Source organism: Carcharhinus amblyrhynchos, chromosome 4 (assembly GCF_965287045.1).
Source record: "Carcharhinus amblyrhynchos chromosome 4, sCarAmb.v2.hapA, whole genome shotgun sequence".
In the NCBI taxonomy this organism is placed as follows: Eukaryota; Metazoa; Chordata; class Chondrichthyes; order Carcharhiniformes; family Carcharhinidae; genus Carcharhinus; species Carcharhinus amblyrhynchos.
Genome location: NC_137327.1, coordinates 45,427,077 through 45,451,813, shown reverse-complemented (window position 1 = coordinate 45,451,813; position 24,737 = coordinate 45,427,077). Strand labels below are relative to the sequence as shown.

Sequence of the window (24,737 nt, the reverse complement as noted above, 5' to 3'; positions counted from 1 at the left end):
GTCTACTGGAGTTTTTTGAGAATGTAACTAGTAGAATTGATAAGCGAGAACCGGTGGATATGGCGTATTTGGATTTTCAAAGGCTTTTGATAAGGTCCCTCATAGCAGTAATGTATTGGCATGAATCAAGAATTGATTGACAGGCAGGAAATAGAGTGGGAGTATATGGACCTTTTCCTGAGGGGCAGGCAGTGACTAGTGGAGTAACACAGTGATCAGTGCTTTGGGTCCAGGTTTGCTGACGACACAAAACTGGATGGAGTTGTGAGGAGGATGCAGGGAGGCTTCAAGTTGAGTGAGTGGGCAAACGCATAGCAGATGCAGTACAACACGGCTAAATATGAAGTTATACATATTGGTGTGCAAACCAACAAGGGAAGGTATTATTTAAATGATATATTGGAAAGTGTGGATGTACAAAGGGATCTGGGTGTCCCTGTGCATCAGTTAATGAAAGGGGAGAGTCAGGTGTAGCAAGCAATTAGGAAGGCAAATGAAATGTTGACCTTCATTTCAAGAGGATTTGAGTTCAGAAGTAGGGGTGTCTTACTGTAGTTGTACAGGGCCTTGGTGAGAGCACATCTGGAGTATTGCATGCAGTTTTGGTCTCCCTATCTAAGAAAGGATATACTTGCCATAGAGGGAATGCAGCAGAGGTTCACTAGGCTGGTACCAGAGTTGGCAGGACTGTCCGAGAAGAGATTGGTTTCACTGGGCCTATATTCACTAGTGTTTATAAGGATAAGAGGAAATTGATTGAAACTTATAAACTCTAACAGGGCTGGACAGGCTACGTGCAGGGAGGATTTTTTCCCTGGTTGGGAAATCTAAAACCCGGAGACACCATTTGTTTATTAGTGTCACGAGTAGGCTTACATTCACACTGCAATGAAGTTACTGTGGAAATCCCCTTGTCGTCATACTCCAGCACCTGTTCGGGTATACTGAAGAAGATTTTACCATGGCCAATGCACCCAACCAGCACATCTTTCGGACTGTGGGAGAAAACCAGAGCATCTGGAGGAAACCCACGCAGACATGGGGAGAGTGTGCATACTCCACACAGGCAGTGACCCAAGCCGGGAGTCGAACCCAGGTTGTAACCATTGTGCCACCATGCATCAGGTGTATGGGGTAGACCATTTAAGACTAGGATGAGGAACAATTTCTTGATGAGTGTGACAGTTCGGAGACAGCAGAAGGGTGGTGATGTGTAACTAGGTGTCATTGTCATACGTGATGAACGTGACATGTTTTCAGATGTTACTGCCAAGAAGCAGCATGTAGATTAGAAATAGAAATGGGTCAAGGATAGAATACCGGGGTTTCCACAGGTAACTAGGTTGGAAAAGAATCCACTGCTGGTGATTATCTGCTGTGACTTGATAGATAAGAATAGAATTGGGCAACTTTAGTCTCACCGAGCATGATGAAAAGGGGAGGTGAGATGTTGGAGGAGGGTGACATGGTCAACTGTTGTGAATGAATTGAGATGGATAAGGAGGATTGTTTGCCATGATCACAGACACACAGGATGTCATTTGTTACTCATGTTTTTCTAATGTACTCAAAATTTTTTCTAAATTATGTAGAATTGCACAGAATTTACAATGAGGAAAGGGACTATTTGGCTCACCTGGTTTTTGTGGATGTATTGTCTCTACATGAACTTTATGTAACCCTTCTATTCCTTTTTCTTTCATACTTATGTATCTGGCTTCCCTTTAAATGCCTCTATATTTATGTTTTTTAAACATATAATCAAAATAAAAATGCTCATTGCCAATCCACTGACTATTGAGCTTCTAGATTCTCCAACTTGTATCACTTGTTTTACAGAAGTATACTCTAGATAGGTATATTTGTAATTTATAGGACTACATTTTGAGCAATCCTTCAGACTGCAGTTTGAAGCAGGAGGGAATACAGTACCTTACTTTCTCTTAATGATTGAAAAGTATAAATAGAGAACTTTTAGTTATTGTCTTTTATTGAAGGGCTATCTTTTTTTTTATTCAGTTGTGGGATGTGAGCATCGCTGGCTGGCAGCATTTATTGCCCATCCCTAGTTGCCTTTGACTCGGCCATTTCAGAGGGGCATTTGTGAGTCAATCACATTGCTACGGCTCTGGAGCCACAGGCAAGAGCAGGTAAGGACAACAGGATTCCTTCCCTAAAGGACATTAGTGAACCAGATGAGTTTTTCTGACAATTGACATTGGTTTCATGGCCATCAGTAGATCCTTAATTCCAAATTTTTTTTTACTCAATTCAAACTTCAGATTCCACTATCTGCCATGGCACAATTTGAGCCTTGGTCCCCAGAACATTAGCTGAGCTTCTGGATTAATAGTTGAGGAATAATACCACCTGGTCTTCACTATCTCATTCCTTTCGTTAAAATAAAAATTGCATCCTACTGGAATCAATACAAATTTCCAGTCTTCTCAGTAATTCAGAGCACTGTACAATACAATAGGATAAGTTGAAATGAGCAAGAGAAAGAAGCACTAGGAGAGTTTTTAATACTTTTGAAAGACAATTTTTCCCCAAAATGGTCTACATTAGCAAATTGTTTAACTTCATGAGCTGTCAGTTTGATCAACCAGTAGGATGGTGTGTGGCTGTCTTGCACTTATTGATATCCAGCCAAAGCATTGTTATTTGTAATGTAACTCCAGTGATCTTTTCAAAAGAATGGATTACAGTGCAGGGGATAAAATTAACTATGAATTTCAGTGTCTCGAGTAATGGAGTGATTCTTCTCTCGGTAGTGTTTTTATTATTATTTAGTTTTTAGTTTAGCTGGAGTGATTTGGATCAGGATTATGGTGTGGCAACATCCTTCCCATTTCAAAATTGAGGGTTCAGACTTATGTTTTGAAATTCCTTCTAAGCCTTTAGTGCTTTGTGAAAGCAATCTTGGACAATATGTACGTAATTGAGGACTATACATTTGTAAGTTTCTTTTGGAATGTGACAAAAACTGATTTGAATTGAAACTTTGTTTTATTGTTTTTTTAACTGCTTGTGAAACTTTCTTTTCCATTTTGCAGAGAGGGCTCAAACTTTCCAAATTTGTTTTTAAATATTGCACTGAATGATTAGTAACACTGTTCGGCGGTGAATCTTTTAAACTCATAAAATGCGCCACAAATATTAATGTTTTATATGCAGTCAAAAAAGGAATACTTTTCATGTATTGTTTTTAGTATACCTTTTCTGAATTTTAAATCTGCAGTAATCTGTTCAAGTACTTTCTTTTACAGCTGAAATAAACCACAATAGATAGGATGGGGGAGTTACAGCTGCAGTGTTGCTTACAGGCTGGTTTCATACAATGCCAGTTTTCTACCATAGCTCTTGCCGAACCATGTAACCTTGACACTTGGCTATTTTATCTTAGATGGAACTCTTCAGTGAAAATCATGTTTCATTGGCAATATGTGGGAAGAAATGCATCTGCCACTTTTGAATTGCAGTAGAGCGTTTGGCCTAGTGCACAGACAAACTTTAGTTCATACGAATGGTTGTTGAACAGAACCCCTTTAGTAGGCCCATGGGTGGATGGGTTGTTTGACGCCTTCCCCACACCCGGTAAAATGGGAGACAAGTTGAACCAAACAGGAAAGAGGTGTAAAGGTCATGTGCTGCATTTTACGAGCCCCCTTCAAAAGGGGGTATGTACAAACAGTATGTACAAACCAGTCCTGGATGTCTATAGTTGTCTCAGGGCTTTAAGTTATTCATATGGTTTCCCAGAACAAAGGGAAGATTTGGGAATTAGAGATAACTCCCTATATTAGCAAACCATGTTGCCATGGGGATAGGAAGGGGGGAGTTTTCTTTCATGTAGTGTATGACCTGGGTGATAACTAAATGAAAATATCTGGTTTGAGAAGCTGGTAAACAAACCTTAAAATAATTGCAAATCAAAATGTGTTTTATGTTTATTTATAATACGCTTGTCCAAAATTCTTTAAATCTACTGCTTAGCACTTTGGGCACCTAGCAAATGTGGGAGAGAAATTGTCTATGATTGGAGGTACAGTTGCTCGCTGAATCTTTCATTAAACTTACCCATAGTGTCATGGATTTGCCTTAACAGCAGGACCTAGAATTGATAAAGGGACAAATAGGATGTAATCCGCCCAGCAACGGGAAAGAATATGACTGGCGACAGCAGGAGCCAACATCAATAGGGATCATGAGATGCATCCTTTTCCCAGTAACAAGATTAGCAGATGTCTAGATAATATCAAATGTAAATAACCTTATCATCAGGAAGCAGTTAACTAGATGACTAAGAGATCAGTAGAGGCATATAGGTGTTATTCTCAGTGGCAAGGAATGTGAGAGAGACAGACTGCCAAATATAGGGTAGGCAGCATCAAAGGCAGAATCAGGCCAACTCTTGTAGAAGCAGGAAGGCCAGTTTAACATATAAAAACAAGTCAGCTAACAGCAGAAGCCATTTTTAAGTCTTATAGCTGGTGTAGAAATTTTTGATAAGGCAGTTTAAATATCTTTGCTGGACCAGGCATTGAGCAAGTCTATTTTCAATAATTCAATAATCTCTCCTTCAATGTCAGCAAAAAGGAGATCCTTGAACCCTGCAGTGCAGAAGGAGGCCATTCAGCCCATTGAGTCTGCATTGAACGTATTCCCACCCAATCCCTATCTTCATTTACCCCAGCTAACCCCTGACACTAAGGAGCAATTTAGCATGGCCAATCCACCTAAGCCGCACATCTTTGGACTGTGGGAAGAAACTAGAGCACCAGGAGGAAACCCACACAGACACAAGGAGAATCTGCAAACTTCATACAGTGACCCAAGCCGGGAATTGAACCCGGGTCCCTGGCACTGTGAGGCAGCAGTGCTAACCATTAGGCTTCCTGAACTGGAAATGGTCCAGACCTTCAAGTTTCTAGGTAACCAGGTCACCAACAACATGTCCTAGCCCTTCCACACTGGCGCTATATTTGAAAAAGACCTCCAATGCCTCTACTCACTCAGGAGGCTAAGGAAATTTAGCATGTCTGCTACGACTCTCACCAACATTTACAGATGCACCATAGAAAATATTCTTTCTGGTTGTATCACAGCTTGGTATGTATGGCACCTGCTCTGTCCAAGACTGCAAGAAACTACAAAGGGTCATGAATGAAGTTCAGTTCATCATGTAAACTAGCCTCCCATCCATTGACTCTGTCTACATTTCTCACTGCATCGACAAAGCAACCAGCATAATCAAGGACCCCATGCACTCCAGACAGGCTCTCTTCTACCTTCTTCCACTGGGGAAAAGATACAGAAGTCTGAGGTCACTGACTCAAGAACAGCTTCTTCCCTGCTGCCATCAGACTTTGAATGGACCTACTTCACATTAATTTGATGTTTCTCTACACCTTAGCTATGACTGTAAGACTACATTCTGCACCCTCTCTTTTCCTTCTCGATGTTTCGTACGCTTTGTATAGTGCGCAAGAAATAATACTTTTCACTTTGGCAGTAATAAATAGTCAAATCAAATTTTGGTGTTGAATCTTGACCATCCAACGCTTTTGATTAAGTCTTCCAACTGTGGAATGGGAAGCAAACCTATCTTAGAAATGACATTTACCCATCTGTAATCCAAGCATAGTGCCAGGGTTCCACCTGATTTGGGTACCATGATGATAGGGGATCTCCAATCACTAGAACTCAATTCAGTAATGTTATTCTGGACTAGACTCAATTTCCTTCTGTACCTGCAATAACTTCACAGGATTCAACTTATATGGATGTTGTTTGATGGGAACAGTGTCCCCCACATCTACATCATGCATCACTGACCTTGTTCTATCTAGTTCATTCCCACAAATACCTTTATGGAATTGCAGTAAGTCTCAGCTTGCTCTAGCTCTTATCTGGGAGATGGCTTAACCACTGGTTTAACTTCTCCAGTACTCCATTGCCCAAATGAATTATTGTCACAATTTTGACCTCTCGCCTTCCCCCTACTTTATTGCTCACAAGACTTCATGCTTGTTCTCATCTCCTCAAACCCAGAATTTCTTTACCACGTCATTCCCTGAAATTTGAGACATAGTCTAAAACGGTCTTCTCTGACTTTTCCCAAATCAATTACTGACACCATGCCCATAGACCAATTCAAAAGGGCTGCTTTGATACATGCCTAATCGCAAATAATAAAAATTTCTCCCAATCATGAGGGTAGTCTTGGTTATAAACTCTCATCGTGGTTTTCAAAGTCTGGTGCCACCTCAGTAGTGTTCCCTGGGACTCTGGGTGATAAGCTGATTTATACTGTTTGATCTCCAGGCTATTCATGGCCTTTTTGGATAGTCCTGACATACATTTAGTATAGAATTTGGTTAGCTCCTCAACTATCCTAGCTGTAATGGTTCTAAAGGGTATGGCTTCAGGGAATCGGATGGGTGTATCTGCTATAATGAGCAAATATCTGCATATATTGCAGGGGCCTATGCAATGGCAGTCGATTAGAACCCTGCTAAAATGTTCTTCAAACAGAGGGATAGAGAGCAGTGGTGAGGGTTTGATTATTGCTTGTGGTTTCTCTGTTGCCTGATAGGGATGAAAGGTTCAACAAAAAGTGACTAAATCTGTGTGTAATCTGGGCCAATAAAACTCTGAATTTTGGTTTGAGTTTTCTTTATTTTGAGATGTTCCCTTAATGGATTCACTAGATCTATCATCAGAATTTCTTTCCTATACTCAGAAGATAGTACAATTTGGTGTACTTCTATCCATTTGTCCTTTGCCCTGACGTGGCAATTGCCATTTTTTCATTAATATGTTCTCCTGTGTATTGTAATACTTGAATGCATTGGGCTTCCAATGCTGAATACGCTATCTGATAGACTTAATTTTGAATCCCTCTGCTGCAATTCAGCCAACCTTTGAATTGAACACAACGGTCTCATTCTCTGTGTCTGTCTCATTCTCATTCAGTGTACTAAAGGTAGTATCCAATAATCTGATTTCACTCGCCTCATCCTGGGCTCGCAACTCCTCCCACATTTGTCAGTTGATAAATCTGTGACTGTGTCACTATGCTATCCCGAAAATACCCCAGGATTGTCTGATATCTAATCTCTGGCTGAATTTGCTACTAGCTGTTTGACTAGTGGGCATCAGCACCATCTGTGATCTTGTTATATTGTTCCCTAGAATGAATTGAAGGCATGCACATCGCTTTATCTGAAATTACTGCTTGTTCCCAACTATATCTGTGATATCTGAACTCAGATGCTCTTCCTATGTCTGGCTGAAGGGCCCAACTCTGGATGGCATGATGGCACAGTGGATAGCACTAGTGCCTCACAGTGCCTGGGACTCGGATTTGATTCCTGGCATGGGTCTGTTTGTGTGGAGTTTGCAGATTCTCCCCTTGTCTGTGTGGGTTTCTCTGGGGGCTCCAGTTTCCTCCCACAGTCCAAAAATGAAGGCATGTAAAATTGCTGGCTCCAGCGCACCCCTCCCTGATAAGCTTATTGCATTCTATGCCCATTTTGAGCAAGAGGTCAGCGAGAGCATGTCCTCCATTCTAGAAGCCCTGGATGAACCTGTATTTAGGGTCACTATTGCAGATGTCAGAGCAGCCTTCTCGAAGGTCAACCCATGGAAAGCAACTGGCCTGGATGGGGTACCCGGACAAGCACTCAGATCCTGCACGAATCAGCTGACAGGGGTATTGATAGACATCTTCAATTTCTCTTTACAACAATCTGAAGTCCCTATCTGCCTCAAGAAGATAGCCATCGTCTCGTCATCGAAGAAAAACCAAGTAGTTTGCCTTAATAACTGTCAGCCGCTGGCTCTTGCATCCATCATTATGAAGTGCTTTGAAAGGCTAGTCATGGCATGAATCAGTTCCAACCTCCTGCATCTATTACAGTTTGCCTATCGCCACAACAAATCTACAGCAGATGCCATCTTCCTGGCCCTGCACTCAACTCTGGAACACCTAGATAACAAGGACACCTATGTCAGATTTATTGACTACAGCTCAGCCTTCGATACTATTATTCCGACAAAACTCATCTCCAAACTCCGTGGCCTGGGCCTTGGCACCTCCCTCTATGACTGGATCCTGAACTTCCTAATCCATAGACCACAATCAGTAAAGATAGGCAACAATACCTCCTCCATGATCATCCTCAACACTGGTGCCCCTCAAAGCTGTGTTCTCAGCCCCCTACTATACTCCTTACACACCTTTTGACTGTGTGGCCAAATTCCCCTCCAATTCAATTTTCAAGTTTGCTGACGACACCATTGTAGTGGGTCGGATCTCAAACAAGATGAGTCAGTAAGGAATGAGATAGAGAATCTGGTGAACTGGTGTGGCAACAATAATCTCTCCCTCAACGTCAACAAAATGAAGGAGATTGTCATCAACTTCAGGAAGCATAAGGGAGAACATGCTCGTCTACACCAATGGGGATGAAGTACAAAGGGTTGAGAGCTTCCAGTTTATAGGTGTCTAGATCACCAACAATCTGTCCTGGTCCCCCCATGCCGACGCTATAGTTAAGAAAGCCCACCAACTCCTCTACTTTCTCAGAAGGAGGAGGAAATTTGGCATGTCAACTACAACTTTCATCAACTTTTACAGATGCACCATAGAAAGAATTCTTGCTGTATCACAGCTTGCTATGGCTCCTGCTCTGCTGAAGACCACAAGGAACTACAAAAAAATCATGAATGTAGCCCAGTCCTTCACACAAACCAGCCTCCCATCCATCGACTCTGTCTACACTTCCCGCTGCCTCGGCAAAACAGCCAGTATAATTAAGAACCCCACGCACCCCAGACATTCTATCTTCCGCCTTCTTCCATTGGGAAAAAGATACAAAAGTCTAAGGTCACGTACCAACTGACTTAAGAGCAGCTTCTTCCCTGCTGACTTTTGAATGGACTTACTTTACATTAAGTTGATCTTTCTCTACACCCTAGCTATGACTGTAACATCACATTCTGCACTCTCGTTTCTTTCTCTATGAATGGTATGACTTGTCTCTATAGCGTGCAAGAAACAATATTATTCACTGTTTGTTAATATATGTGACAATAATAAATCAAATCAAGATAGGTGGATTGGCCATGCTAAATTGACCCTTAGTGTCAGGGAAACTAGTTAGGGTAAATGCAAGGAGTTATGGGATGGGGCCTGGATGGGATTGTAGTTGGTGCAGTCTTGATGGGCTGAATGGCCGCCTCCTGCCAATGAACTCTGTAAGACACCCCCATTTCCCAACATCCACCTTAAACAAATCTATAAGTCAAATCCAACTTATTGTTACTACACAATACCAAGAGGATGACCCAGTCTGGGAAGCATCTTTGCCTGATCCAGCAAAGATATTGAAATCGACTTTATGAAGCTTACTGCACTAGTTTGCCTGTAAGACTTTAAAAGTGGCTGCTGCTGTTAGCTGGCTTGTTGTTAAATGTTAAACTGGCTTCCTGTCAGATGTTATAGTGCCCTTTCTGCTTCTACAGAAGTTCGCAGTTATAACCTAGTTTTCTCCTTGAGGGGGGTCAAAGTAAATTCCTGCATGCTGTGGCACACCTATGTATTGTCTCAGGAGATGGGAAAGGAAACCTCAAGATCCTGTAAGATATAGGGAATGCTTGGTTGGAAATAAAAGCAGAACAAGGAGTGTTCTGTTGAACTTTTCAAATTTAAAGTATGTGTTTATAAATTATAGTGTTTTGTTAGTAATACTTGCTTTGTTTAATTCTTGTATAGCAAAAGTTTTGTTTAAAACATGAAATCTTGTGACATAAGCATTTCAATTAACAACTATGAGTTCAAATTTTGTAAAAGGCTGTACTGATATCATAAGATTGTTTTTTTCAGTTTTGATCAAATGAAATTGTTATGATTTAATCAATCATAAAGTAGGAGGAGTTGGCCTTTCAGCCCATTGAACTTGCTCTGCCTTTTGAGAAGATCACAGCTGATTTAATTGCAGCCTTAACTCCACTTTCCTGCCTGTCTCTAAAACCCTGGACTCCTTTGACAATCAAAAGTCTGAATATTTTCAAGTCTGAGTTAGACAATGATCTTAGCTTCCACTGCTCTTTGGGGAAGTGAATGCCAAAGATTGACAACCCTCAGAAAAGAAATTCCTCCTCATCTCCGTCTTAAATTGACAATCCCTTATTTTTGAACTGTCTGTCCTAGTTTTAGATTCCCCTGAGTGGAAACATCCTCCAGCATCTAATCTGTCAAGTCCCCTCAAATTCTTATATGTTTCAATCAGATCACCTCTCATTCTTCGAAGCTCCAATGCATATAGGCACAAAATGCTCAACCCTTCTTCACAAAAATACTGATTCATCCCAGGAATCAAACTAATGAACCTTCTCTGAACTATTTCCAATGCAAGTATAACCCTCAAGTAAGTGGACAAAAACTGTGCACAGTACTCCAGGTGCGGCCTCACCAGTACCCTATATGTCTATAGTATGGCCTGTTAAAGAAATGTTTTAAAGAACAACCTACTTTGCAGCAAATTATGATATTACTTATTTTGTGCTTACAGCGGCCATTGGGAGTTACCAGAAGGATCTGCTCAAAGGTGTTCTATTACAGCCATCTTTTCTACAGATCATATGAATATATTCAAGTCTGTATAGGTATAATCACATTAGCTGTCTTTTATATAGCTCTAAACAGATGAATATATTCAATTCTGTGCAGATTTAATCACATTCATCAATGCAGTGGATTTCTGAGCTTGTTCAGCCAGTAGGTCTTTACCAGAATACAATCACAGCCATAGTTAAATTACTTAAGTGGTTGTAGCTTTCTCTCTAGAGCATTCCATTCTTTGTGTGCCTTCATTTTATTCGAGTCATGCTATCTTCTCTAACCCCTGTCAAGCCATGCTAACCTATGGTTTCTAAGTTAGCCCTTTATTTATATTTTACTTTCTCAAACCTCCCTACTTTTATACTCCATTCCCCTTGCAATAAAAGTTTAATTTGCCTTCCTAATTGTTTGCTGTACCTGCATGCTAATTTTCTGTAATTAATGTACAAGGATACTATACACTGTACCACTGCATTCTGCAGACTCCTTCCACTTAAATAATATTCTCATATGATTTTCTCCAATATTATTTCTGTGTTTAGAAGTAGCACTGTAGAAGTTTTTCTTTAAGGCCCCATTATCATTGCAATAGATGCTTTTGAAGCCAAGTTATTTATAGTCTTTGTGCTTCTCTGCTTTTTGTGTCAATACACGTCAAAGTGTTTACTTGCAGCATAAGTTGATGGCAGGTTTTGGAGAGAAATGAAGCTCATTTTTAACTTTTAAGCTTTTCAATTCTGTTTATAATGGCAGGTGGAAGGATGACTTTTTTTGTACTGAAGAAAATAGAATGATATCTACCAAGTGTTTAGATAATATTTGATTGAAATAACAGGTGATAAAAGACGTGTAGTGGTGTGTATTGAAAAGTGACTTGTCTACAGAGAATTGAGGATACCAAGATTTTGACCTCAGGAGATGGGTGGGGCCCCCCACATCAAACTGTTGATGTTTACCAGGTAGAATGCTTTAATTATGAATTTTATATTGTGGCTACAAAATTATGTGGGACAAAAGTGCACATCAAATGTGATTTCATAAATGGACAAAGTGGTGTACAAAGCTTTAGATCATAATTCTAATTATAGAATCAATCTCTAGGGACATGAAGAAGAATTTCAATGTAGTTGCAAAGCAATCTTCAGAAATTTCTACAGCATTTATTGGCAATTGTTAATGCATAAGAAGTGTTGGTTTGTATTGGTAGAATTGTGAAGATCCAATATCAGTGACTTGTATTGGCTATATTAATGTTTGAAAAGTACTCAGACTGTTGTTTCCAAATGACTTTTTTATTCAACAGAGAGGATAAAAAAGGAGATAAACCAGTAATATAGGTGGTCACTGAAACAGGATAAGAAAAACCCCATTGTAGTTATACAACAAGTCTGATGTTTAAGCCTCCACTCAGTAAGAGAATGCTTTTTCTCTTGTGGTGAAGTGGGAACTGCCTAATAACTCTCATGGACGAATGTAATTTGCTTCCATCTGTGCAAATGTGTTTTCGGTTTTGTTTTAAGATGAAAATTCTGACTTGGTGTTAGAGGATGTGATTACTTATGATTGTGTGTTCTATCTCTGTTAAGATTAATTGTGTTAGTACTTAAGTCCATGCTTCCCAGACTCTTTCCAATATGATTCAATTTTAATATTCGCAAATGAATACAACTCAAGATGCCAACAAAAACAATGTTGCAATAAACTAGCATAGTAATGTGCAGTATATAATTATTAAAGTCCCTGAAGCTACTTCAGGAAACCTCAGACGTACTTGCATTGACACGTAGTTACCCCACCGCACTGCAATCAATCAAAGAGTCAATTGCCAGCAGTTTGACTTGTAATTGGTTACTTAGAACATAAGAAATAGGTGCAGGAGTAGGCCATCTAGCCCTTTGAGCCTGTCCCGCCATTCAATAAGATCATGGCTTATCTGAAGTGGATCAGTTCCACTTTCCCGCTTTCTCCCCATAACCCTTAATTCCCTTGTCTATCAAAAACCTATCTACCCGTGACTTAAATATATTTAGCGAGGTAGTCTCCACCACTTCAACGGGCAGAGAATTCCAGAGATTCACCACCCTTTGAGTGAAGAAGTTCCTCCTCAACTCTGATCTAAACTGTGCACCCCCCCCCCCTTTTTGTACCTTGAGGCTGTGCCCTCTAGTCCTGCTATCCTTTCTAAGCAGGAAGAATCTCTACCTCTACCCTATCCATCCCCTTCATTATCTTATACGTCTCTATAAGATCCCCCCTCATCCTTCTAAACTCCAACAAGTACAGACCTAGTCTATTTAGTCTCTCTTCATAGTCCAACCCCCTCATCTCCGGTATCAGCCTAGTGAGCCTCCTCTGCACTCCCTCCAAGGCCAATATATCCGTCCGCAAGTGCGGCGACCAAAACTGCACACAGTACTCCAGCTGCGGCCTCACCAGTACCCTGTACAGTTGCAGCAAGATCTCCCTACTTTTATATTCTATCCCCCTTGCTATAAAGGCCAACATTCTATTTGCCTTCTTGATCACCTGCTGCACCTGCAGACTGGGTTTTTGCGACTCACGCACAAGGACCCCCAGGTCCCTCTGCACCGTAGCATGCTGCAGCTTTTTGCCTTTTAAATAATAATCCCTCCTACTATTATTTCTGCCAAAGTGGATAACCTCACACTTGCTAACATTATACTCCATCTGCCAGGTCCTCGCCCACTCGCTCAGTCTATCCAGATCCCTCTGCAGCCTTTCCACACCCTCCACACAATTTGCTTTTTCACTCATCTTCGTGTCATCAGCAAATTTCATCACTCTACACTCAGCCCCCTCCTCCAGATCATCTATATAAATGGTAAACTGTTGAGGCCCCAGCACCGATCCCTGTGGCACTCCACTAGTCATCAACTGCCAACCAGAATAGCACCCATATTGCACCCATAGCACTTCATATTGCCTGGATAGTAAGAGTGGGTGGGTGATTGAAGAATTCTCGGAAACAAGCCAGAAAGTAAAATGTAATGATTAAAGCAGTTTCTAAATCATTTTAAAGACAGCAAATTAAAGATTGGGACATACATGAGATTAATGTAGAAACTGAAATATTGTAAACTTTAAAAAAACTTTTAAAACCAATAGATTTGCTTGTGTTCATATCAAGAAGTATTCTATCAGTTCAACATTTGTTTTTCAGAGCCAGAGAAATTGTTCAATAATTTTGAGCTTAAGTTTGCCGTTAAAAAATCAGTTACACCTCGTTGAACAGAGCCCAGCCTTTTAAAGGGTTTTAACATAATTCAACATGTTCATATAGTGAGACTAGTAAGTCGATTCAAATGACTTGTGTCTGTGGAGACTTCATCAGTGCACCTTGCGGAAGAATAGAGAACTATTGATTTCTACATTTAATTGATCATATGCGGACTTCACAAGTTGTGATGACAGCTTTGCTGTCATTACAATGGTAAAATTAAGGCCATTAATGGCATAGAATTTCCAGAGCGTGTTCCATTTTTCTTTTCAATTATAGGAGTGACATTAGCTGTCTGCCAGTCCTCTGGCACTACTCCCTTCTGTAATGATTTGTTACACATTTATTTAATAGTGCCTCAGCTATCTTTTCCTTAACTTCTCTTAGAATGCATAAATGCAATTCGTTCAGATGGGAGTTTTATGCTGTTTTGGTTCAGAATTTTTAATTATCTCCTCCCTTTTTATCATGAAGATTTACCTTTTTTGATATTGCATGCCTACATGTGAATGTTGAGGGGGGAAAACAAGTGATGAAGTGCCTTTCTACAATGGCAACTGGCAACAGTGCATCTACCAGAAATGTCATGGGACACTGAACCAAAGCTGAGTGAAGTTGTGGGGTTTTGTAGGAGCACAGGCTTTCTGAGAACCCTCCCCTTCTTGATGCTAGGTCCCTCTATCGATCATTATAGAGTACCTGATAATGGGGGGTACTTCACACCTTGGGAGGCTGCTGGCAGGATCGCTGAGGTATCACTAAATTGCGGTGGCCATGAAGATAATGGTTCATTAACAAGCATATTGATGCAAGCAGCCAGGAATCCCGCAAAAGCCCATTCCACTCTCTGACTTAAACAGGAGAGGTTTTTCCACTGTCAGAAGGCTGATTCAGGGACTGTCCTGTGACTGAGTGGGCATGGCCACCAGGATCCCTACCACAACTGGTTGCATTAAATCCAACCTCTTGTTGGATAGTGAGGCAAAATAGCTTTTCACTACTTCTGTTATTCAATATCATTACCTGAGTTTATCTTTTGCATGGTTCTTTGGCCTTTTCCTTATGCTAATTATTTTGGTTATTTACGTTGCTGTAAAATACCATACCTTCACTTAGTTTTGTAATTTCTTTTTACTTCTCTCTTTTCTGATATTTACATATTCCTTTTTAGCATTTTCCAATACTGTTTATGTACAGTACCTAGTGTATTCCTTTTTCTCCAACTTGATCTCAATTCATCCATGGTGTTTCATGAATGGTTAGTTTCTTGTTTTTTCAGCAGAATGTATTTTTCCTGAACTCCATTTTGAATATTTGCCACTGCTGTTCTATCTTTAAGTCTAGTTTTAGCTTTTTCTAAGCTAAAGGTTTTTTATGAGATACAAAGGAATTGCGCTTCACATGCGTGCAATCCTGTATCTCAAAACTACAGAATGCATAACCAAAGGACAATTTACAATACTTCTGTTTAGTGACTTGGATGAAAACACTTTACATAAATTATTTTATTGTTCCATGTTTTTAGCTCCTTGTATTACTGTCTCACAGTCACCAACCATTCCCTAAATCTGCAAGTGTTAAGCTCAAGGTCCTGAGAGAAACTGATAAGTATACAACTGTTATCTGTCCAGATGAAGCCCATTCCAGTACTGCTGTCGAAAACATGTGAAATTCTCTTGTGCTGCTTCTGCTGTTCCTTATTTTGTTGGTTCCTAAATGACATTTTAACCCATTTTTTGTAAATATGCCTACTAGCAACATCTGTTTGAATTTGGTAAAACCAGAGCCAGAGGAAAATTTAGTTGCAAGCTCACAAAGCTAGCACAGGAATTTGGTCTGGCAACAAGTTGCAATTGGCATTGAGTTGCTGACCTAAGTTAAGTTGCTGCTCAAGGTTATTGAAGAAAGGGACATTGATTTTTGCAAGTGTGCCTTGTATTAGCCCTTGAATCCTGTGTACTTGGAAACCAATTGTGAAAGTAGTTTAATACTTATTTGAGGAAAAATGCCTGCAAGTGTTTCAAGTTATTCTGAGCATACTGTGCCTTACTGTACTAGCTGTAAAAAAAAAAGTAGTTGCATACTAAATATCAAAAACTGATGCTTTATTACAAGATTGTCTGCTGTTTGTAGGCCTATAAATTTGAATTCAGTGGGATAAAGTGTATTTGCAATGTATAGCAATTTACTTTCATAGAATGTATTAAGGGTGTGTGGAAAATGAATAGGGAGCTGAGCAAAATAGAATGAGGTACCACTCCACATTGCTTAGGTGGAAAGGAATGTTTCGTTTTCAAACCAGTCTGATTTTTGAGTGGTGGCGGGATAGTGGGGACTAAACCTGCATCAGCAAGTTGCATTGATAATTTGCTGGAAACTTGAAAGACTAAACAGTGTGATGTGCCTCTGTATTCCATTAGTTTTGTTTATTTTGTGTGTGATCTGTATCCTTTTTGACCACATATAGACAAAATAATTTCAAACATCAATTGTGAAATTTGTGTTGGAATTATTTTTATAATTTCATGTTTCAATCCTCCTTGTTGTAGTTGTTCGGGCAATAAATTTATGTTAACTGAATAGAAGTGTTTAATTTTACTTGATTAATTTTCTTTCTTGTTCAAATAAAAGGTATTGGAAAGAATGTGATCTGTGAGAAAGCAGCTACTTCAGGGGATGCCTTCAAAATGGTGAAAGCAGCTCGTTACTATCCTAAACTCATGAGTATTGTTGATAACGTGCTTCGGTTTCTACCAGCATTTGTCAAGATGAAGCAACTAATTGAAGAAGGCTATGTTGGTAATGTAATGATCTGTGACGTACGTGTATATTGGGGCAGTCTTCTCAGTAACAAGTATAACTGGATCTGTGATGAACTGATGGGTGGGGGTGGACTTCACACAATGGGCACCTATATAGTAGACCTACTAACTCATCTGACCAACAAGAGGGCTGAGAAGGTCCATGGCCTCTTGAAAACCTTTGTGAAACAAAATGATAACATTCATGGAATCCGACATGTCACGAGTGATGACTTCTGCTTCTTCCAGCTGTTAATGAATGGTGGTGTGTGTAGCACTGTTACACTTAACTTTAATATGCCTGGCTCATTTATCCACGAAGTCATGGTTGTGGGATCCATGGGACGTTTGGTTGCTCGAGGAACAGACTTGTACGGACAAAAAAACACTTCCTTCAAGGAGGAGCTGCTGCTTGCTGATACTATGTCAATTAATACACCTGGGCTGCTAGAAAAAGCATTCAGTGATATTCCTCTCATGTATTTAAAAGGCATTATTTACATGGTGCAAGCCTTGAGCAAGTCCTTTAAGGATCAAGAGGATCGGCGCACCTGGGCACACAAGCCAGTTTCAATGGCTGCTTCCTTTGAAGATGGCCTTTATATGCAAAGTGTTGTGGATGCTATTAAGAGATCGAGCAGGTCTGGGGAATGGGAAGTTATTGCTCTGATAACAGAAGAACCAGATTCCAATCAGAACCTTTGTGATGCCTTGCAACGTAATAATCTGTAGTCGAGTGGACACATTTTATCGAAAATAGAACCCAATTTCAATTAAAACTAGGATCAATTATAAGGTACCAAAACATTTTCAACTTAGTTTAAGTACATTAAGGGTAATGTTTATATTTCAGTAGTTTCACCATGCAAAGCTATAGGTATCCAAGTGTAAAAGTAAATTAAACCACCCTATTCCATTTTGGAGTTCTGAAAATCCTAAATTTTGATCAGTGTGTCTTTCTGTTGACTATTTCAGCAAGCTGCCGTTTAACAGTAATTCATATGCAAAATATGAAAACTCCACAGGTATTGAAATGATATGTGCTTGGTCATTCCTAAAGCCACCTTGGAAATGACACATTCAGCATTACAAAATCAAAACCTATAGGCAGAAAAACAGAAGTGTATATCCATAAAAATTTAAGTGATGAAACAATAGTAAGGCAGAATTGAAAATTGTGGTTGTCTATAAATTGGGCGTTTTCCTGTTTGACATTGCTGCATGTCTTTGGCCCTGTTCATTTAAAATTTCAAAAGAAACCAAGCCCCAATCCTAAACATTTTCCCTCTTCCCTGAAGTTAAATTACATATTTAATGTGAAGGTAAATCTAACTCTATTCGTGAATTGGAAGTTTGTTACAAGCCAGATAATTCTTAATCTGTGGTTTTCAAACTTTGAATAAATACTGATTCTGATTTTGGAGACGGTGATGTCATGGAACCCAATGTGATCGCCATAACCTTTTTTAAGAGAGGAACAAGTGAGTCAAACAAATCATCTTATTCAGATAGGAAACAGAAATCATAAGCAGCTTTGTGTAAGTAAGTGCTTGTGCCTTTAAGCTATTGAAATGACCAGATTTGCATAAAATTTGGTAAATAAAGTAAAATTGTCTGTGATGACATGAACTGTGTAGAATGAAGGTATCTAATTATCTGTTGTGCCTTATGTGGGCCAGTTTCTACATCCCTGTCCTGCCATTATGTATATACAAACCAAATGTCTGAGCACACTAACCTGGTCAATTGTCAGACATCATTTTTTTGACTATTCATATTGGTGATCATTTCAAAGTATACAATTATTCTTTAGTATTTAAGCAATTAAAATAAGATATTTTTCTTTTCAGTACAATGTTTACAAACTGACTGTTCTGTTCAAACAAAGGTTTAGTTCATGAAACTGACTACTGATAGGACTAGGGGTAAAACAAATGCTGAGCACCAGTCAAGCCCATAAGATACATATTTTCTACATGGGAAAGAGAAATATTCTGGTTTATGAAAGACTGATTAGAAGGGTGGGAAAGGGATTCTAGTTTATTAAGGCTTTCTGAATGTATATCTGTATTTGAACAGCATTGCAAAAATGGCTGGAATGTTTTTGTAATGTGCTACGTTTGTTTTCCACTTTGAATATTGACAATATGAAATACCAATTACTGTAATAACCATAAAACATGTTTATGGACCTGAAGGTCTTAGTTTTTAAATACATCCAATTTGTGCATTTTTTGTTTTAAAAAAAGTCTAAATTTACTTTTTCAAACTGTTTGTATATGTTGACTTCAAAGATATTTATTACAGTCTTTAGTGTTTTTATTAAAATGTGTTTGCTTTGCAAGATTGTTCAAGATGGGGAATAAATTAGTGTTCAAATATGCAGCTAGGCTGTTTCACTGAAATAGTTGAACTGTACAGAAAATTGGTTGACTATAGATATTTATTTTTTGTTAAATTCGGATATATGGGTTATTTATATGGCAGTTTGTTTTCCGTCGATAGGGCTTCAAACATTAAACTTAGTTTTCCTATGTAAATTGCTTAAAATAAAAATATTTATTTAAGACTATTTTTGTTGTTAAAGTGTTGGTATCCTAGTAATATATAGAGCTTTGGGAAATAGCTTTGTGTCCATATGCCACATAATTGTTATACAAAAGACAAATCGATATTTTAGTTGATAATGCAATTAAATCTTATTTATGGGCACAAACCTATTAATTCTTAGTGGGTGGTTTTTAAATGATACAAATAAAGTGTGAGACAAAACACTGAAAACACTGTCTGTCTTTGGTTTGAATATTGTCCTGGTCTGCATCCAGGAATTGCAGATTTTGCTGTATTTGGGGAATATGCCTGTTATGTATTCTGTCTTTGAGTTCTAGCATGTTGTTAAAACTGTTGAAAGTTTCTGAACCAGTAAACTGTTTACTGTGTGTCAGAAATAAAAAATGGAGTTTTAAAACTGACTTTTTGGTTTGCTTTAAAAAACACAACTGCATAAATACTTCATAGCATGGTGATTAGTTTATTCAGTAGTGTGCATCTATCATTACCACTTTCATACCGATGCCATTCTCCTGTCGCTGCAAACTTTGGAAGAAAAATATCTCTTAAGGACAGAAATATGTACAAATGTGTTTTTTAAACTTACCCTGTGCACAGGTCATTTCTATATTTTTGTTGTGAGGAGAAAGGCATTGCTAAATTAGTGCATAGACTGGATTAGGTAACTGAAGGATAGCTCAGCTCAGAATCATAGAATCCAATCAGTGCAGAAGGAGGCTATTCACGCCCACTTGTGTCCTTTTACTGTCTCGCGACTTCAGTTGGAAAGTGTGAAGATGTGAGCTGAGAGTAATGCCCTCCAGTTTCAACAGTTGCACATAATAATTGATGGAATTCCACTTGGTGCTTAGACAGTGTCAACAGCTTTGGGTGAAACATCCTCAATCACAAGCATATCACCTAAATTACTTTGCATAGCAACCAGGCTCAGTGATGCAATTCAAATGACAGATTTGCCTTGACTGAGTTACATGAGTTTTGTTGTAGTGTTTTTTTAATGAGTATTTTTGTATGATATCTATTATATTTTCCAAAGTCTGCATCTATATTTCTGTGTAAATTGTAATTTCTAATGACCAACATTAGAGATTAAACAAAATACATTTTTAATTGTACATTTCACAATGGAATGATTAAATTTATCCATTATATTTTATTTTATATTGAACATGTTAATTTCCCTAATGGCTGGATTTGGAATTCAGCACCTTTCTGGCACTGAATTTGGTTTGTGCTTTTTTTAAAATTTATTTATTTGTTTTTTATGGAGTGTGGGCATCACTGGCTGGGCCCAGTGTTTATTGCTCATCCCTAATTGCCCTCCATTGCAGAAAGCATTTGAGAATCAATCACATTGCTGTGGTTCTGGAATCGCATGTTGGTCAGATTGGGTAAGGACAGCAGATTTCCTTCCCTAAAGGATGTTAGTGAACCAGACGGGTTTTTCAACAATGGTTTCATGGTCATCATTAGACTTTTAATTTAGATTTTTACTGATTTCAAATTTCACCATCTGCCTGGGATTCAAACTCCGGTCCCCAGAACATTACCCTGGGTTTCTGGATTCTAGTCTAGTGACAATACCACTGCACCACTACCTCCCCACTAAACTTGTGTTGTCTTTCTAATTTCTTAGGATGCATCACTTCTGATCTCCAACTATATTGATAAGTGGTTAGGAGAAATTTAGGATAACCTGAGACTAAAAAAACTGATAGATCAGGATAGGCTAATTTAGAGTTTAGAAAAATCACAAAGTACCTGGAGTTACAAAGATACTGTTTGGATAGAAACACATCTAATCACTATTAGAGAATTTAAACATTTATTTCTATGATTCCATGTTTTTTTTGTCAAAATATATTGTATTCTGTATTAAAAGCACACACTTTGGCTGATGGCATAATACTCAAAGATATGGTGAGAGATAGCTGAGTAAAAAGAACCACATTCTTTGAAAACAATACAGCTAATGAATGAAGCAATAAAATCCTCTTATCGGCATGGGTCTCAGTTCAAACAATCCCAAACAGTTGAATGAATAGAGCTATACAACTTCCTGATAAGGAGTTGCTAGGAGACATTGGAAAGAATTCTCAAACTCAACAGACCTACATATTTCCATGATGTCAGAGAGTAAATGTTACTGGCCCAGGTATATGATCTATACTAGTAATGATTAGCTCACATCTGGCTGGGTGAGCAAAGGGAATGGGCAAATGATTTTGAAACTTGTATAATTGTAAATTGAAAACAATGCAATATAGAATAATTTGGGCTGCCTCAAATTGTTCTCCCATGTGCGTGGACTAAGTCTGGGCAATAAAGTACATCTTCAGCCAGAATTACTGTCTCTGTGAGTTCTTTGCATTTGCTGAGCCATAATTAATAAGAGAAATCTCTCGCATGAAAGCCAGCATAATACATAACCTCTGAAAACACTCCTACAATAGGGTGAGAGAGAGAGAGAGACCAAAATCAAAAAAAAGACATCAACTGGCATTTATATATTTTATTCCTTCCAGAGACGAGTATCACCAGGTGGCACAGCAGTTAGCACTGATGCCTTACAACACCAGGGAACCAGGTTCAATTCCAGTCTTGGGTGACTGTGTGGAGTTTGCACGTTCTCCTTGACTCTGCATGGATTGCTTCTGGGTGCTCCAGTTTCCTCCCACCATGCAAAGATTTGCAGGTTAGGTTGATTGGCCATGCTGAAATGCCGCTTAGTGTCAGGAACTAGCAGGGTAAATATGTGGAGTTATGGGGTTAGGGCCTGGGTGGAATTGTGGTTGGTCTGAGTCTGCTCTGAAAGAGCATCTTGCCCAGTTCCTCCCCACCCTTGCCTTATCCCCATAATCCCATGCATTTACCATGGCTAAACCATCTAACCTAAATAAATAGTTTTTCCCCCTTGTTCATTCTCGCACCATCTGCCACAGGCCCAGTATGACAGATATATCCTTCAGAATTCAGCTCAGTCATTAGTGGCTGAGCAACTCTTGGTGATGAACTTTGAAGTCCCCCATCCAGAGTATTCCATGTCAGCTGGGAGAAGGTGGAGGCTGATAATGAGCAGGCAGTTTCCTTGCTCATGTTTGATCTAATGCCATGAGACTTCCAGAGTAAATGTTAAATACTCTCAAGGCCACTGCCTCCTGACAGTATAGCAGTATTCTGCCACCTCTGGCATGCCAGTGAGACATAATGTACATAGGGATAACAAGGGAGGAATCTGCGACATTAACAGTGAGGAATAATTCAGTGTATATGACTATGTCAAGCTGTTAACTAGTCTGTGGGCAGCTCTTCCAATTTTAACACGTACCTTGATGTTAATGAGGAGGGCTTTGCAGGGTTGACTGGGCAGGTGTATCTTCATCATTTCTGGTGCCTAGGTTTTGATGGATGGTCCATCCTGTCTTGTTAATTTTTCTGTGACGTTTTGATAGAACTGAATGGGTTGTTCGGCCATTTTAGAGGGCGTTTAAGGGACAATCACGTTGCAGTGAGTTTGGAAGCTTGGGTTTGGTATTTATGGGAGCAGAGTATGTGAGAGAGGAGAAATGAAAGGCACCAAGAGGGGAAAGATAAGTAAAAGTCATGAGCTAGGGTCCAAAGGAGTAGCTGAAATACAAATGAACATAGGCAATGGAGCAAAAGGAGAGAGGATTCTGGAGTTCTGTGGATATTTCAAAGGGATGCAATGGGAATGGGGAAGATTGGTCTTGAGAGCCATATTTTCATTGCAGCGCCTAAAATGGATGGCTCTTCCTGCTAAACTCCTGACCAAATAAAAAGTAAAAAATGTAAAAAGGTAAGGAAAGAAGCAAAAAGACAGATCGAGGAAACAGCAATTGGAAAAGAATCAGGTAAGAGAGAGAACATGGGCTGGATTTTATATTTTCTAGCAGGTTGAGGGAGGCAGAATGGGATGTACAATCCACATGCCCTGCCCCTGCAGCATGGTAAATTCAGCATCAGCTGGCCAATTTGTGGCACTCTAAAGAAGGCATCATCCATAGCAGACACAAGCAGTGGAACAGCAGGTGAGAACATACCTTTTTGTGAACTGTTGTGTCAGCAGTGTCTCTTTCAGAACTCTTGCTGTGAGAGGAAATAACAGCTGAGCACATCTGTCCCATTTTCCTTCTGCATAATGTGTTAAGAAAAAGTTACATTCGACCTTTTAACTCTTGTTTCTCCACCTAATTTGAAAGACTATCTGACTATCCCCAGCACTTTGTATCAAATTCTCACCATTTCTTGCAGATACCAGGCTAATTGAAAGGGCTGCGATCATGTTCAGCCCCACAGTTCGACCATGATTTCCTGCTTTTCATTGGACTTATGATGAGATATTTCATCACAGCATGTGGCTCACTCCATTAGATCATCCCTGCCAAGGCCCCCCTCTCTACATTGCCAGGTTGTGATTGGTGCAGCAGACCATGACAATTATTGAGACATGAGCCAGAGAATGTGGCAGAGTCACCTGCACAGTCAAACATCAAAATCTCATTATGAACAGATCTGGTTGGTGATATCCCTGATGGATGCTTTCATTGTAATGCATCTGAGCCTGTGTATGCAGATTCCTCAATGGGGTCACAAGCAATCTTTTCAATGGGTATTCCTTGTCACCAAGATCCCAACCCTGCAATTGTGTTGGACAGAACATTAGTGACACCTTTTGAATGTCTAAGAGTATAAGTGTCATGACTACCCCCAGGATAACAGGCACACACTCACACAATCCTTTGATAGTCATTTTATTGTAGTATACCTTTAGAAACAGTACTTCTATTAAGTAAGGGTTATCAAGAGCTATGGATCTGAGACAGAAAATGGAAGTTGAGACACATGGGTCAGCCATGACCTAATTGAATAGAATGAGGGTTGAGTGAAACCACCTCTTTTATTTTAGCTTTGCTGAGAACTATACAAATGTTTTAAAAATTTGCAATTAAATCTTGTACAATAGCCATAACACAAAAATACATTTTTCTATACTTATCAGACTTAGTTAATTGCATTTCATAGCTTTTTCACCCACCCTTGCACAAAAGGTGTTTTTTTATGATCATTGCATATCTCTCTAATCCTGTCCGTTATTGTTAACCAGAGTTCTTGGTTTTAAAATCCAGATCCATTGTCCAATAAATGTCCAAATGATTTCACATATTGAAATTAGTCCGGGCGGTGACACTTGCAGCACTTCTAATTTTTTTTCATAAATTAACATTTTGGCTGTGGAGACAGTGGAGGTACCAAAGGAGCTGCACAAATACTAAGCATCTTGTTAATATCCAGAGAGACTTGTGCTGTCTTGTTAGGAGCAGATTTTTCTGGTGTACCTAAAGACAAACTTGGTGAAGTTCGCAAAAGGGAATCTTCCTTGTTTTCATTACCTGTGAATATAAAATGTGATTATTATTTTACAAATTGATGTTTGTTACCCAAGAAACTCTCATTCTTTGGTGACTAATATATGCAT

General features: G+C 39.3%; 1 protein-coding gene across 1 annotated transcript in view; it reads left to right on the top strand.

The window, feature by feature from the left end:
- Positions 1 to 18,102, top strand: part of LOC145341964 (glucose-fructose oxidoreductase domain-containing protein 2-like) — a 51,943-nt gene extending 33,841 nt beyond the window's left edge. Inside the window, exon 3 of the mRNA XM_080187069.1 lies at positions 16,500 to 18,102. Within this exon, the coding sequence (XP_080043195.1) occupies positions 16,500 to 17,401 (902 nt within the window). The 3' untranslated portion in view covers positions 17,402 to 18,102. The remainder of the gene's footprint in view (positions 1 to 16,499) is intronic.
- Positions 18,103 to 24,737: the final 6,635 nt, after the last annotated feature.